This window comes from Chroicocephalus ridibundus, chromosome 1 (genome assembly GCF_963924245.1).
Source record: "Chroicocephalus ridibundus chromosome 1, bChrRid1.1, whole genome shotgun sequence".
Taxonomy (NCBI): Eukaryota; Metazoa; Chordata; class Aves; order Charadriiformes; family Laridae; genus Chroicocephalus; species Chroicocephalus ridibundus.
This window is the reverse complement of record NC_086284.1, coordinates 158,230,398-158,241,806: the sequence shown is the minus strand read 5'-3', so window position 1 is coordinate 158,241,806 and position 11,409 is coordinate 158,230,398. Positions and strand designations below refer to the sequence as shown.

The following is an 11,409-nucleotide window of genomic DNA, read 5'->3' as shown; positions in this document are numbered from 1 at the left end:
GATGTCCCTGCTCATTGAAGGAGGGTTGGACCAGATGATCTTTAAAGGTCCCTTCCAACCCAAACCATTCTATGATTCTATGGTTGTACTTCTGATTGCCTGCCATGACTAGGATCAGTACAATCATAGTGTGTAACTCAGAGAGTCTCTTTAAAATAATATTTTATTGGTTTGTACTATATTGCATGGGAACAGGTAAGATGTTTAAGTTGGTAGCCTTTGAGCTTTCGGGATACTGTCACTTTGTTTAGGGATCCCAACAGGCACTGGGAGTAGGAGTATGTTCATGAAATTCGTTACAGGACTACGTTTTTCTAAGTGACCCAAACCGCTTCATAGGAAGTCAAATGACTTGAAGAGGCTACAGATCAAACCTGGCAATGTCAAATGTCAAAGCAGGTGATGCACTAAGGAAACAAAACTGTTATATTAGATCAGTGGTTTACAGGCCACTGGTCTAGAAAAAGTATACATTTAACAGCAGAAATTATCTGTAAGGTATTCCATTTATATACCTGATTTTGTTGAGACTTGGGTGTTAACCCTTGAACATTGGTATACAAAATTTTGGGGGCATTACATCATATGAAAAACTATGGTTGTTTTTTTTCCTTTTTTTTTCCGCAGTTTGGTTGAGCTGGGAATCCTCAACAGAATCTGCGAGAAACAAAACTTGAGCTAAGTCTACTACATTCTTTGAAGGTAGCTACACACAAGCAGACTATTTTGGAGAGTGTGAAAAACAAACAAGCTGTGCTTTTAAAGGCAGGCTTTAGGAAGCCCCCCAGAATTGCCCCGTTGTTATGAGGTTAGTTTGCAGGTGTAGCGCTGGGCTATAGGACATCTAGAGCTTGTCACGTGCTTACGACTCTTCAGACTGGAACAGATTTAGTTCCGTGGCTGGCTGTATCCATGCACTCATAGCCTTAGCCAAGGAAATGCGAAAGCTATGAAACCTTTCCCCTCAAAGATGAAAACCAGCGCCACAGCCGCTTCTGTCTTCTCAACCAGGAGAACAATCTCCATAAGGCTGGAGAGCTGTAGGAAGAGGTCTGCGGAAGGTGGACGCTAAGGCAATACGTGGAGATTTTTTCACAGTATGTATCGCGTTGCTTTCGGGCCAATGCACATTTCCCACTATTAAAACTAATAAATCAGGGAAAAAATAATGTATGTAGCTACAAGATATGTTGTCTGTCAGTGATTGCAGTGGTTATTAACAGTATGTCAGTATATCACTGTTCTTTCAGTCAGCACCAACAATAAGATGTAGGGTCCTTTCTTTCTATAAGTTCTGTACATATAAGAGTTTTTTGGGTTTTGGTTTTGTTTTCTTTTGTGGAAAGAAGTAGTTGAATGGTCCAACACAGAGATTTGTCATGTGAGAATTTTGTTTTAATGGTTGTGTGTTGAAACGGTGAGATTTATTTCTTTCTTGAGCAATATTTTGCGATTGTTTACTACTAGTAGTGTGGCACATGTAAAAAGAAAAAAAAAAAAAACACAAAATAAACAACCAAACAAAACACGCACAGTAGAAAAAAAAAAAAAGCCACAAAAGAATTAAGCCCTTCCCTTTCAAAACTTTCTCACCTGAAGCTAGCATCTCTGCTCAGCATTTAGCTCCGGAAGATTTTTTTGTGTTAAGTGATCCTAATGGTAGGGAAGGATGTCTTTTCCTCAGTGTCTAACTTGTGCCTGTTCCTGTTGATGGCGAAGAGTTGATGAGGGGCGACTGCCCATCGCTCTGAAATGGCACAGCATTGTCCTGATCCAAGTGTCTACTTGTGCCAGAATCCATTTTGAAGAGTCTTAAACTGATTTGTATCTTTTCTAACCAGGAAAGTTATGCATTGATAAGCTGAAGGGAGGCTTTAATGAAGTTTAATAGAGACGAATCTCCGATAGAGCTTTCTGTGGTTGAAGAGTAACTTTTTATGTTTCATTTCAGTTGGTCTCTAGCAGGTTTGCTAATCCTGTGTATGTCTAGATGGGTTTAACACTGATTTATTGTTTTAATAATGGGTAGAAATCAAACTGGTGCAACTGCCCCAAACCAGACCGTTTGACTGCAGTGAGACACACCCTCCTGCCTGAATGTTTCTTGTCAGAATCATGTTTCTAACTATTTGGGTTGGGTGATCCCTTGCCAATATAAGCTTTATCAATATAAACCAGTCAGTGAGAATCTTTCCATCAGTAAGAGCGTTTATTATCATCTTGCATAAATAGGAGCAGTTTTGTGCGTGAATTGGATGTGCTGGTTTAATCCCGCTTGCCGTGGTTCAGCTTGGTTTAGTTACGTGGGCAGGTACAAGCTGAATGAGTACAACCAACGTTCAGTTCCCACAAAACGGTTCACGTGTAGACTGCACTGAAAAAAAGTAGTTTTAATTTCAAACCGGCCCAAACGATCTTTAGGTTTCCGTAACAGAGTTTGCACTGGTGTCAGTTAATAGACTTTAAAATACCGCAGGTTAGCGAGTGGGAAGGATGGAGTGTAATCAATGAGTTACACCTGAGGTACTGATGTAACCTGGCCCGTGGCTTAGTGATGGATCTGGTAACACCGATCCTCCAGAAAATAGCTTTATTTGCCCACTCTCTGTTTCAAAGTCAAAGGTTTTGTACTGTGCTTCTTAAGGCAATATGCTCTAGACTGGTAACTGGTCCTTCAGCGTCTCATGGCTGCTGGTGCACTCACAGCGAGCATGAAATGGGGTCAGGGACAAGGATTTCTGTGCGCTGTGGGACGTCATACATGGTGGCTGGCAGGGACTTGCTTGCTCCACACCTTGCCTGGCAGCTCTTTATGTGCCATGGAGGATGAAGCCCCAGCAAGTGCCCCACTTAAACCTGGCCTTTTTTGGCTGAAGGTACGTTCCCTTTCTTTTTTGTTTCTTAGGAAGTGATTGAAATGCTCTGTCAGGCTGCACCTCACTGCTCCTGGGTCCTGCTGCTGCTTGCTGACCTGCCCTGCTTCAGGCCACCAAATATTTGGGCTCGTCAGGCCGGAGTTTCATGATCTTGTCCACACAGAGTAGGATGAGGGTCAGAAACCAGAGGCTCCAGCCGACGGCCGCTGCAATCCATCCATAATCGTCCATAGCCGTCGGGCAGCACATGGCCGCTTGTGGGCAGAAGTTCACGTCTGGTGGTGAAGAAATGAAATGAGTTGATGGGAGGCCAAGTATGTAACAGATTTCCTTTGCCAGAGGGCAGATGAGACTTCACTGTCTGCCCTGTGGCCTGTCAGGCTGCCTTGGCATCTTTCTCCTAAGCCTGGCTCTTAACCTGGGGGATGACAATATCCATCTTCATCTCTATGTCTTCAAGACTCGGTGATGCCTGTCTGGCCAAACACCTGAGCTGCTCCTCTTAACCACTGTGCCCACCACTATGCAAATCTTTTAAAACACCTACGTAGCATCTTCTCAGTCAGTTTCGGGAATGGAGTTATGATAGAAGCAGCTAGTTAAAATTTAAAATAAACCGGGGTAAAGAAAGCTTCATGTAAGAGAGTAAGAGGGTGTCTAGCAGAGACACCTTCAGCAGGATGTCCAATAGTTTAGGTACCCGGTACCTCTGCTGGCAATAGCAGCAGTGGCTGCTCTTTGCTGGGCTGTTAACTGTGACTTGTGCGTAACAACTGCAAAACACACCACTATTGGAGGATCCCTGTTTTACATGTTTAAAAATTAAATAATTTTTAACAATTCCATGTGTGGGGTTTTTTTCTTGCACCTTTTGCATCTTTTTTTTTTTTTGTTTAAATCAGTCCAATTTCCTAAAGTCAGTTAAGGAACATGTCATTAGTTGTTTAATTTATGTTGTTATTTAAAGCATCTGCTGTACTTTTTCCATCACAAGGGCACAGTGAAGTGACCTAGCTCTGTGTCTGCACCCTGAGTGGTAACGTGGAAATATCAAAGGGAGCCTGAAGGACCGTAGTATCTCAACCCCTTGGGCTGGGATAGAAGCTGAGCGTGAAGCCCCAGCACCCAGGAGAGCTGAGGCAGCTAGAACCACCTTGCAGCTACATCCATTGCACGTTGACGTGCACGAAGCTTGTCAGCTGTGAAAAGTGGATGCCTCCTGAGCTTGGTGCAGGGCAGCCAGCCTCTCGCACCATTCCAGGGAAAAGGCAAGTGCAGTTCCTGCTCAGCTACTCTCATTCACGTGTGTCGGGCAGGACCACGTTCCTGTGCATTGGCCTTCAGTGCACACAGTAGAATTGTCCCGCGCTGTGGAGAGCAGCTCTTCCCACAACCAAAGAGAGATGTTGTGTATGTGCTTAGGGAAGGGGGAGGGATGCTTGTCCCCTGTCATGCTTTGAAGTAGTGTACCGCTATTGGTACACGTACTATATCTTGGGAAGTGCAGAACTGTGGGGATGTTGGATGTTTGGGATGGAGGATGACTATGGGAGGGCTGGTGGGATCTCAGGTTGCCTGGGACTGGCTGTCTGGGGAAGTGGGTGGAGGGAAAGAGGTGTTCTTGGGAGTCCACATTGTGCCTGCAGGCAGTCAGTCTGGCAGGGAGCTTTAGGACATGCATATTGAATTAGCTATATGCTTAGTCTGTTAAAGATATGACTCCACCTGAAGGTACCTAAGATGCACAGGGCATGCCAGTGGAGGAATACTAGAAATGCATCCTAGAGTTTCACCCACAATGGAAGCCTTGACAACAGATAAATCCTTTTCTAGGACAGCCTCTCAGTCACCCGTGCAGACTCATCACCTGGCTTTATCATGATAGTAATGATTTACGAAAACTTACTAAGACATGGTGGTTCGTACTCAGTTGTGAGCATGGAGCTTGTTGAAACATTGGAGACATCTTCAGCTGCTGCCAGAAGGAAAGCACAGGAGAAAAGGTAAGTTGAATTAGAAAAGCAATGCTGTGCATCAAGCATGAAAAACTGAAAGCCATTGGCCTCGCAGAGGTCTGTAGGATGGAAACAACTCAGAGAAAATAAGTTCCTGCCCCTAAACTTTTCTGCATCAGGGTATGCTTCCTGACCCCACCACTGTCAACACAGGCTCTAGAGAGACCTGCTGTAACGCCAGCCGTAAGGAGCAGTTGGATCACTCTGCCTCTACCTGCGTATGACTCCAGTGTGAGCCATTCGCTCAGAGCTCAAATTAACCACTGTCCTTTCCCAAGCTACGTGGGCAGAACGAGGAAGGACTGAAATGAGAGAGAGCATTCAGTGGCACAGCACGATCCATGGCCAGCGAGTTGTACATCTACCTCCTTTTGCCCTTAGAAAATTCCCGGTGGCTCTGTGGGGTGTGAAGGCAGCCTGGCCGAGCCGAGGGCTGAGCCCATCAGTGCAGAGCCTCAGCAGATCCACCGCAGCCTCAGGGGGAAACTTTGGCTTTGCTGCAGTTCAGGTGCAGCTGTGTCTGAAACCCATTAACCAGCTTGGATTGGTAAATCCAACACACAGTGATACGTGTGGCAGGGGGACAGGGGCTTCGATGAAGGTTTTGGCTCTTTGTCCTGCTTCCTACCCGTAATCAGAGCACACATGCACTCTGGCACAGCGCTGTGACTGGCCTTCAGGCCTCCAAACCTGTGCGTGGTATCACAGGCCAAACCCTCCATAGACCTCCTAATACCCTCCTTGCCCCTCAGCTTCAGCATGCACCTTGCAGCACCGCAGGATCAGATGCGAGGGCAGCTGCAGGGCACCTGCCTGGGAAAAGCACAAGGCTGCCGTGGTCCCTGTGCATTAACACCAGCCTGTCGCCTGCTGCAGAAGGAAGGGAGTCAAAGAAATATCTCCTCCTGTGCTGCTATGAGCAGTACAGTTCAAGTTCAGCCAGATGAAGTATCCCATGCTGAAATGGTCCCCTGCAGAGATACATAAAAACCAGCTTGGAGAGGCTATGGGAGTAAGGGCTCCGGCTGCATGCAGATGGAGGGGCTCCAACATGCTGTGGTCTGCAGACCAGGCAGAGGCTGTGAGAAAAGTGTTTCCTGTCAAACCATCACTCAGAGCTGATAGTTTGGAGTGTGAGAGAAAGAGAAGGTCAGTTCCAGCTTGATTTTGCTGAACACTTACAGAATCATAGAATCATAGCATGGTTTGGGTTGGAAGGGACCTTAAAGTTCCAACGCCCCTGCCATGGGCAGGGACACCTCCCACTAAACCAGGCTGCTCAAAGCCCCATCCAGCCTGGCCTTGAACGATTCCAGGGATGGGGCATCCACAGCTTCTCTGGGCAACCTGTTCCAGTGTCTCACCACCCTCACAGTAAAGAATTTCTTTCTGATATCCAATCTAAGTCTACCCTTTTTCAGTTTGAAGCCATGACCCCTTGTCCTATCATTACACTCCCTGATAAAGAGTCCCTTCCCATGCTTCCTGTAGGCCCTCCTCAGGTACTGGAGGGCCGCTATAAGGTCTCCCTGGAACCTTCTCTTCTCCGGGCTGAACAACCCCAACTCTCTCAGCCTGTCCTCACAGGAGAGGTGCTCCAGCCCTCTCATCATCTTCGTGGCGCACTTCAAAATAATGGCTCAGGTTTAGTTTCAGCTCAGGAAAACAAAACAGAACAAGACCTTTGAGCAAACCTTTGCTTTGAGTTTTGGTATTTTCTAAGCAATTTACCAGCAAATAAATTGAGGTTTTTGTGCAGGAGGTGTCCCCTCGGGGTCACCTGCTGTTGCCCAGCTTTGGGGCTTGAGCTGACCAACTGTCAGCAAGACCAGATCTTTCCTTATGGCTGATGCCATGCTGGGTGCGGGTTCCCTGGGCAGCCTGCTCCAGGGGAGGCTCTGACTACTCCCCATTCCTCTCTCTTACTCTGCTAGGATTTGCTGAATGACCTTGGCCAAGCCCATAATTTATTTTCTCAGTTAATAAGTACCTCACAGGAGCATTAGGAAAAATCATTAAAAACTGCGTATGATCTCTGGAAGAAAGTGCTGCAGAATACAGAGTGCTGGTTTGTGTTTATAGACTTTGCAGCCCAAAGGACAGGCTGTCAAAGCTAACCCATCTTTAAACATCTGGCAGGTCTCAACTAGCGCTGATATACAAATGCAGGCAGCAGTCTGATGGGAAAGGAGCAGCCCACAGGTCTCGTTTACATTTTGGTTTTAGGCAGCTTTTACAATTAAGGGCGCACCAAAGCCAGATTTCCTGCAAAAAGCACCTAATAAGAGCTAAACCGGACTACAGTGAGCCTCTTGGGTGGCATTTCAAATGGTCCCTTGCCTCAGCAAACATGGGAAGACCAGGTAACTGTGGTACCCTATCTCCTTGCCATTCAGCGGAGCAACCTGCAGCTCAGTCACATTTACAGTGGATCTGTAAATAGCCGGCAAAAGCACATCTCTTCGGAAAGATGCTGTGATCAATCACGCCAAGTAATTCTCATTAGCATTAATCAATTCCAGCTCTTTGCGCCTTTTAGATGAGACGAGGGAGCCCACCTTGTTTTTGAAGAACAAATTACTGTCAGTGGGCGATATATTTAGGTATTGAGAGGAGTGGGGGGAAAAGGGCAGAGTATAGAAACTGGAGCATAAGAGAAGAGAAATACCTTCAGAGCAGGAATACCGGAGCGCGCTGGCGAAGAAGACCAGAGCGAAAGCTGCCCAGGGCTTGCCAGAGAAGTGCTTCATGTTGGGGGTCCAGCTCCCACCCGAGCTGCCGCACGGCGGCTCAGGTTGCCGGCACAGTTCTGTTCCAGCAAGTCCTCGATAAGCTCAGAGAGCCGGTGCGCAGGGCAGAGGGTGGAGCAAAGGAGCTTCCTGCTGCCAGGACACCTTGAACTTTCCTGCCACAACAGCGTGAGGTAACAGAAGGGCTCTCACCGAAACAGCTCCAGCAGGAGGTGGATACCAGCGCTGAGGCGGGTGAAGAGCCCCTGAAGGTCAAGCCTGAAGGTTTCTCCCCAGGATCTGATGCAGCCAGAGGGAGGAAAGGCCTCCGGAGCCAGCCCTTACCCACAGGGTCCCAGGCAGCTTCTGTGTTCTGAGCGTCCTTCTGGTCTGCGAAGATGGTCAAATAGACTTGGAAAGAAGCAGAGGGTCAGGGTAGAGAATTTGTCTCCCTGTTTGGCTTTGATTTTGCATGTTGTTTGAACCTTCCCCCCCAGAAAAGCTGACCAGCAGTCGTAAATTTTTGGAAAGGCTCTGTGGAAGCCTAAAAAAACCCCAGTCTTTGGTCACCCTGATACAGTGTCTATTGGGTTAACATGGGCTATGGACATGTTTCCATCGAGAAATGGGATGAAACCAGTTGCTTCGTGCAGGCTACCAACAGCTATTACACAGTAACACTGGCCTTTCCTTAAGGACCTGTGTTGGATTATGGGTTGGGGTCAGTTCAAGCCTGGGGTCTCTCCACAGGAGAAGCTGCTGCCGTTCTCGCCCCGTGAGCACAGTTGTGTCACTGCCTCCATCACCCATGTGCAATATGGTGCTGAAAGAACTTTTTTTTTTTTTTTCTCCTCTTGTAGTTAAGCCACCTCCTCCATGGCACAGGCAAAGCCAAGAGCTGCTCTCTCCCACCAGCACAGCTCTATCTGCAGACCAGGAGGGTTGCTGGCAAAACAATATTATCTGGATGGCAAGGCTTTTTTTCTACAATCCTGGCTGGAAAAGCCACACTGTTGAAGTGCTGGTGGTAGTGTCCTGGTCTGATGAGCGCTGCACGTTGCTGCTGTTCCCCAGGCTTTTGGCTCTTCTTCCTCCTATCTTTGACCCACCACGATGTCCTCGTTAGAGAAAACTTCGGGCATTGAATTGGGCAGAAAGGCAGTGGGAGAGGTAGACTCATCAGGGAGCAGGTTGCTGGTGCTCTTCAGTGGCAATCACTCATGGCTTTGGGTGTTTGTGTGAGAACGAAGCTGTCTGGGGCCTGTTCGGGATGTGCAGCCATCCCATGGGAGACCAGGAGGAAGGTGCCTGGAGCAGCAATCCTAGTGGGATGGGTACTATCTCTAAAAATTTTCTCTTTTTTTCCCCTTCACGCTGATGAAACCCACCGAGCGTAATAGACTTCCCACGGGAACTGCGGGGAGCAGGGTGCTGCTGTGCAAAGATGTGAGGTTGGTTCGGTCTCCCTTTGTTTAAGAGAAAGCTTGAGAGCAAAACCCACACAGGCTTAGCTCTGCCTAGTGATTCTGTGGGGTGAAGCCGCTTGTTGTCCCCGCTGTCCACGCCCCGCCACCGAAAACACTCCGTTCCCCTCCAGCTGCGAGTATTTCCACCATGCAGGAGGACATGGGCAGCCGGAGGTTTCCCCTGGAGAAAGGTCACACCAAGCTGTAGATGAAGGCAGACCAGGTGAAACAGAAGGATTTACCCGCCTCATCTCCCTGTTTTCATGTCAACACGTTGCCAGAGCTGGCGGAGTTCGGGCTGTGCCGGCCGGTCTGCGACAGCCACCTCCTGCTGCTGAGGCCCCACTGTTTGGCAGCCACACGAGGGGTGGCACAAGGTGAGTCGTGCTCGGTGGCAGCCGGGCTGGGGGTGTGACCCCAGCGGCCATCGCTCTTGCCCTTGGTAAACATGAGTCACAACAGGAGACATACTGTAAAAAAAGTCCTAACTGCTCAGAGTTGCTTGAAATCAGCCTATAGGATAATCTTCATCTCTGCCTCATTTCAGTATCTAACTCCTTTTGCGCTAGTTGTCTTTAATTTGTGTTTTTATCTGAGCGCTCTCTTACATAAAAACTAAAACTCAACTTTTTTTCTGGGGAAAGGCCCTCCACTTTATTCCGGCGTCACCTGTCCCTCCTGAATTTCTCACCCCTGATTCCTGCTGAAAGTTGACCTGGCCATTAATTTTGCAAAAATAATGAGTACAAAAGTGTTCTGTGCAGCACAAAAAATGTTTGAGGGGAAATGAAAAGACAAAACTGCTCTGCTACTGCATGAATGATTCAATTTGTAATGAGATGTCTTTTGAATTTTAACTGGTTCCTAAACGCTCTTTGTCAGCTTCCAGGTAAATGTGCCCATTTCTAAGGGCTGCTGAAAATGTTTTGCACAATTAACGTAATGTATGTCTTTTCCTTTCCAAAATGTGTTCCCTCCGTGGTTCAGAAAGGGCCCGCTCCAAAGTCTCCTGAAGGCTGCGTTTGGCTTCAGTGATTTTTGGATCGGATTGGAAATGAAGGCTTTGCTTGATAAGTTCAGACACAATGGGAGCCCTATAAAATCATCTCCTGACGTAGATTTGGATTTGTTTCATTTCTTCGTATTTCAGTGCTGCGACTGCCCGAAGAGCGATAAGACTCTCCAAACCTTTCCCCCATCCTGGTTTCTGCACGTCGCGTGAGCGCCTGTCTCCAGGGGCTGCCCCACCACCTGAGCCATGACCGCAGCACCCACCGAGATGGGGGCTTCCTTTCCTCCAGCTCCCGTTTCCATGCAGCTCCCAAGGCAGGACTCCGTTTACTCTAAAATTAGGTATTTCCCCACCCTGCTCCGTGGAGACTCTTCCACAGTGTGTAGGGCGGCTGGTCAGCTTTTCCTGGTGATGATGAAGGAGGCAGTACCTACCGTTCGGTACGTTGTGTGCCACAGAGAGAGCTTCACAGCTAAAGTTCTCTGATGACCAAGGTATTACCCTTGACGCATCACCACCAGGTGTGGCTCTCAGAAAGTTATTGCCTTTATCACACACATACACACTCACTCAGTCTATATATACACACACGTTTTCTGTTTACAAAGGCAACACGTTTATATTTTTAATTCCAAATGAAAGCCAATTGCTGCTGCAATCCTGTTCTGTGCCGGCAGCGACCGGCAGGATGGTAATTGAGCAGTAGCACAGTATTTAACTCAGGGCAAAACACACAACCCATGAGAGCACAGCAGAGCAGGTACGTCATCTCCGGGCATATGAGTGATAAGAGGGCAAATCCCTTTTTTCCGTATGGCACTTGAGGTCTGTTGACCTACACCCCTACTCTGGTTCCAGCATACCTGAGGCGCTCCTCTGCTTAGCTGCCACAACAGGAGGGAGCTTTGGTGAAAGAGAGCTCAGGCGTTAACATCACGTGCAGCCCCGCAAAACCTCCTGCACGCTGGAGCTAAGGGTGGAGTGATTATGGCTGAGACGTTGGTCCCAGAGCCACCTACAGCTGCATGTAACTTCCCCATGCTGCTGAAAGCGATGACAGCCCAGCTGGAGGGGTTGCATGTTTGAGATCTCCCTGCGCTCTAAGTTGGCGATTGGTTGACGATTCCCAGTTGCTATTCCCAAGGGCCCTGTGCAGCCTTTGAGGTTGTGGTCCTAAACACAAGGAGGATGCTGGGTGGTCTGTGCTATGGGTGAGACCACAGGAGCAGACCTATCATCTCCTACACTTGCTTGGTAGGTAGCAAAGTCTCCAACTGCAGCTCTAGAAGAAGTGCCTCTTGGGAGGGCAGG

At 48.0% G+C, this 11,409-nt stretch overlaps 1 protein-coding gene across 2 annotated transcripts; it reads right to left on the bottom strand.

The window, feature by feature from the left end:
• Positions 1–2,186: 2,186 nt before the first annotated feature.
• Positions 2,187–7,813, bottom strand: TMEM213 (transmembrane protein 213). Of its 2 annotated transcripts, none has more exons than XM_063320376.1 (3): positions 7,560–7,813; positions 4,783–4,848; positions 2,187–3,151 (listed from the first exon to the last, which is right to left on the bottom strand). In XM_063320376.1, the coding sequence occupies exons 1-3, from the start codon at positions 7,639–7,641 to the stop codon at positions 2,982–2,984; spliced, it is 318 nt and encodes a 105-aa protein (XP_063176446.1). In that variant the 5' UTR covers positions 7,642–7,813; the 3' UTR covers positions 2,187–2,981. The 2 variants fall into 2 exon arrangements, with proteins under 2 accessions (XP_063176446.1, XP_063176438.1); XM_063320368.1 differs by having other exon boundaries at positions 4,783–4,851; positions 7,560–7,800.
• Positions 7,814–11,409: the final 3,596 nt, after the last annotated feature.

Coding starts and splice junctions, on each gene's coding strand:
- TMEM213 (XM_063320368.1), bottom strand. CDS start 7,641: ATGAAGCACTTCTCTGGCAAGCCCTGGGCAGCTTTCGCTCTGGTCTTC. Junction 4,852..7,559: donor CCGGTATTCCTGCTCTGAAG/GTATTTCTCTTC, acceptor TCCTTCTGGCAG/CAGCTGAAGATGTCTCCAAT. Junction 3,152..4,782: donor GTACGAACCACCATGTCTTA/GTAAGTTTTCGT, acceptor CTTCACCACCAG/ACGTGAACTTCTGCCCACAA.